The sequence below is a fragment of the Zingiber officinale genome, chromosome 5B (assembly GCF_018446385.1).
Source record: "Zingiber officinale cultivar Zhangliang chromosome 5B, Zo_v1.1, whole genome shotgun sequence".
Taxonomy (NCBI): Eukaryota; Viridiplantae; Streptophyta; class Magnoliopsida; order Zingiberales; family Zingiberaceae; genus Zingiber; species Zingiber officinale.
The window spans coordinates 109,711,132-109,714,423 of NC_055995.1; the positions used below are offsets into that span (position 1 = coordinate 109,711,132).

At 40.5% G+C, this 3,292-nt stretch overlaps 1 protein-coding gene across 2 annotated transcripts; it reads left to right on the forward strand.

Moving 5' to 3' along the window:
- Positions 1 to 809: 809 nt before the first annotated feature.
- LOC121985332 (GDSL esterase/lipase At2g27360-like) lies at positions 810 to 2,459 on the forward strand. 2 transcript variants are annotated; one of them, XM_042538710.1, is made up of 5 exons: positions 810 to 1,112; positions 1,189 to 1,404; positions 1,497 to 1,642; positions 1,715 to 1,991; positions 2,050 to 2,459. In XM_042538710.1, exons 1-5 carry the CDS (start codon positions 827 to 829, stop codon positions 2,295 to 2,297), a joined length of 1,173 nt encoding a protein of 390 aa, XP_042394644.1. In that variant the 5' UTR covers positions 810 to 826; the 3' UTR covers positions 2,298 to 2,459. The 2 variants fall into 2 exon arrangements, with proteins under 2 accessions (XP_042394644.1, XP_042394645.1); XM_042538711.1 differs by having other exon boundaries at positions 812 to 1,112; positions 2,068 to 2,459.
- Positions 2,460 to 3,292: the final 833 nt, after the last annotated feature.

Sequence of the window (3,292 nt, forward strand, 5' to 3'; positions counted from 1 at the left end):
CCGATAATTAAGCTGATCGACATATATACTGAGCTATATTGTAATAGTGAGAAATGAGTTGTCCTCTAAGTCCGAACGACACTGAGTCCAACCGGCTGTATACTGAGAGTGTTTTTGCTGGAAATGGGAGAGCTCATCCGTAGATCCGTCCAGCCCTTTAGACCGAGCAGCCATATGTAACAAGACTTGCCCCTGAACTATTATGCCGAGATCTGAAAATCTGATCGGATCTCATCCTAGTCAAATGTATGTTATGAGATAATGTCTTTGCTGAGTAATAAGAGAATACTTCTGGAGGATGGGGAGCTAAGACCCATTTTCCCGATTGAGATTAAGGTCGTTCGAGTTTATCTTATATATCTTAGCATCAAGTGAGACGATAAATCCGACCGGTCCTTAGGGTAGCCCGACTATATACAGAGAGACTTATACCCAAAGAATGGAGAACTGAATCCCTTAAGTTTGACCGGCTACAAGGCCGATGAACTTTATCTTGAGAGTCATTACGTTAAGTGAGAAGTTGAGTTTTGATGAAAATAATCCGTTTAGATGCATCTATTCTAATTATAATTATCACTTCACCATAACTTTAACTACCCCCTCATATTAATTTTGACCAATAAGTCATCTCTAAGTTCACTGACAACATACTGTATCTATAACAAACTCAAATGTAAAGATGTTAAATTCAGATAAATGGTACATTCATTTGATAATATGTAGTTGATCTAATTAGCTGAAATAATAATTTCATTAATTGACTAAAATTTAAATAAGCAGATAGGTTTTGCATACAGGAAGGTATGTAATAATTTCGTCTTTTGATATGGCCGACAGAAGTTGCGTGGAGTTGGGATTGTTGTCCTCCATCAGCCTGATGGCATCGTACTCCTTCTTCTTCTTCTTCTTCCTCCTCCTCCTCCTCCAGCCACTGCGGTCCCTTAGCTGCTATTCCGCTATATTTAGCTTCGGCGACTCGCTCACCGACACCGGAAACGCAGTCTACTTCGCTGGCGGAGCTGATCCGGCGAACCGTCTCCCCTACGGCGAGACATACTTCCGTCGACCCGCTGGCCGATACTCCGACGGCCGGATCGTGCTCGACTTCTTGGGTATGCTCCTTCTTCATCTCATCGTAGATCCATCGCCCTTTACTTCTTTTGAATAGCAATGTTAGGTTGGGTTCAGCCCAAGCCCTGGGGCTGCCGCTGGTGCCACCGTACGACGCAGGACACAACCCCGAAGCTTCGGATTTCGCAAGCGGAGCCAACTTCGCGGTCGCAGGAGCGTCCGCCCTCAGCCCTCTCTACTACCAGGCGAAGGGTCTTAATGTCTCAGGGGAAGATTACTCCTTGGACACGCAGCTCAAATGGTTCCGACAAATGCTCCAGTTTTCTCATATCGGTAATGCCTTCCGATATCTGTATGCGTGCGTGTGACCATTGGACCATCATCTCGCCGCTCTTGATCATCTGATTTGGATTTTGTGGAATTAGGTGATACTTTTGACGATGCGCTCTTCTTCGTCGGCGAGATTGGGGTGAACGACTACAATAACCTCCTGTCGATGGATGGAACATCCGTGGATTGCGCCCGTTGGCTCGTCCCCTCCATCGTGCAGAGAATTGGTTCCGCGATTGATGTAAAAACCGATTGATCTTGTTTTGAGTTCATCGCGATCTTCATTAATTTGTACGTACCGGTGGATGACCAGGAGGTATTGCAAACGGGAGCACGGACGGTGATGGTTGCAGGGATGTTTCCACTCGGCTGCATTCCTCTCTTCCTGACCATGTTCCTCAGGCAGCAATCGGATGCGTACGAACCAGAAACAGGGTGCCTCAAGTCACTGAACCTCCTGTCGCAGTACCACAACCTCCTGTTGCAGAACGAGCTCGGACAAATTCAGAAAGCTCATCCACGTTCCAAAATCATCTACGCGGATTTCTACGACAACTTGATGTCTGTTTATAGATCTCCGGAACAATTTGGTGAGCCTTCAACCCCCCGTGGGTGAAAGACTTTTGATAATTTAGTGACGATTTTCAGTGATTTGGTGTGGAGCAGGGATTAAGTCGACTGTGGTGGCATGTTGCGGCGGGGAGGGGCCATATAACTTCAGCTTTTCCGTTATGTGCGGCGATCCAACATCCAGATGGTGCAGCCACCCATTGAACTACATGTGTTGGGATGGTATGCACTTCACCGAGGCTGCTTCACGAGTAATTGCCAGAAACATTATTGATGGATCATCTGCCCACTTTTCCAACTCCACAAAAATGCTTGCTGATACTTGATCGAGTGAGCAGGGATGGAGGTCAGAAGGGGAAGATAGAATATGGTGAGAGGGTAATTTTATATATCCAAATGGTAATCGTATAGAAGAAACTATAATTATTTCTTCAATTTCGTATCTAAGTGAGATCCTACAATAATAATTTCTTCAGCTTTACTCTTTACACAGATAAAATGTTTTCTCTCTCAAATGTAGATCCACTATATTAACGGTCCCTCTAGTGTCGGCCCCATGGATATGAAAATAATCATGAAAAAAATCTAGTTCTTCTAGCAATTTGAGAAGTAAAATCTTCAACAAGGTCTTCAAAATCAAGTCTTTCTAATATCTCATTTTCAATATTTGTCAAGCCGTTTAATCTTTCTTCAGACATAGTTGAACGTATATATGATTTTTATCAATTTTAGTTTAGAAAAACTTTTTCTGCTAATGCTACAATAACTAGTATAGCTAACAAAACTCTATAAGCAATGGGGAGAAAACAATCTAAGACTTTCATGAACTAAAGAATTTCAAAAGCTGATTTTGTTTTTATTGGTAAACATATTTGTAGCACTTGCAATTCAGAAAATAAATTATAAATATCAATATCAGATTTGTCATTATATTTTAGAGCAACTTGAAGATTATCACAATACTCGTATAATCTATCATCATCCATTGAAAGCAACTTTTTTGGATTGAATAAAAAATCAAAAATATTTTCAAAGACTTTCCAATTGTTCAAATCTACTCTTTCAAGATGGAATAGCAATATCAACCACAAAAAAAAAAAAAAAAAATCAATCTTAAAAGATTCCTCAACATATTGTGAAATCTCTTCATCATGATAATTTTAATTAAATTATTTTTTTTTCTATTAGTACATTTTTGAGAAAAAATAGGATTAATTTTCATTTTAGATGTAATCTCTTTCGCTAATATCTTAGTAGATTGGAAACTTTCCTTCTTGTATCTTTCAAAATAAGAAATCAATTCTCTCAAAATCTTTATTAT

What these genes read in the sequence shown, in the direction of transcription:
- LOC121985332 (XM_042538710.1), top strand. Translation starts at nt 827, where the DNA reads ATGGCCGACAGAAGTTGCGTGGAGTTGGGATTGTTGTCCTCCATCAGC. An exon ending in GATCGTGCTCGACTTCTTGG is followed by an intron (nt 1,113 to 1,188) that starts GTATGCTCCTTC and finishes GGTTGGGTTCAG; the next exon opens with CCCAAGCCCTGGGGCTGCCG. An exon ending in TAGATCTCCGGAACAATTTG is followed by an intron (nt 1,992 to 2,049) that starts GTGAGCCTTCAA and finishes GACGATTTTCAG; the next exon opens with TGATTTGGTGTGGAGCAGGG.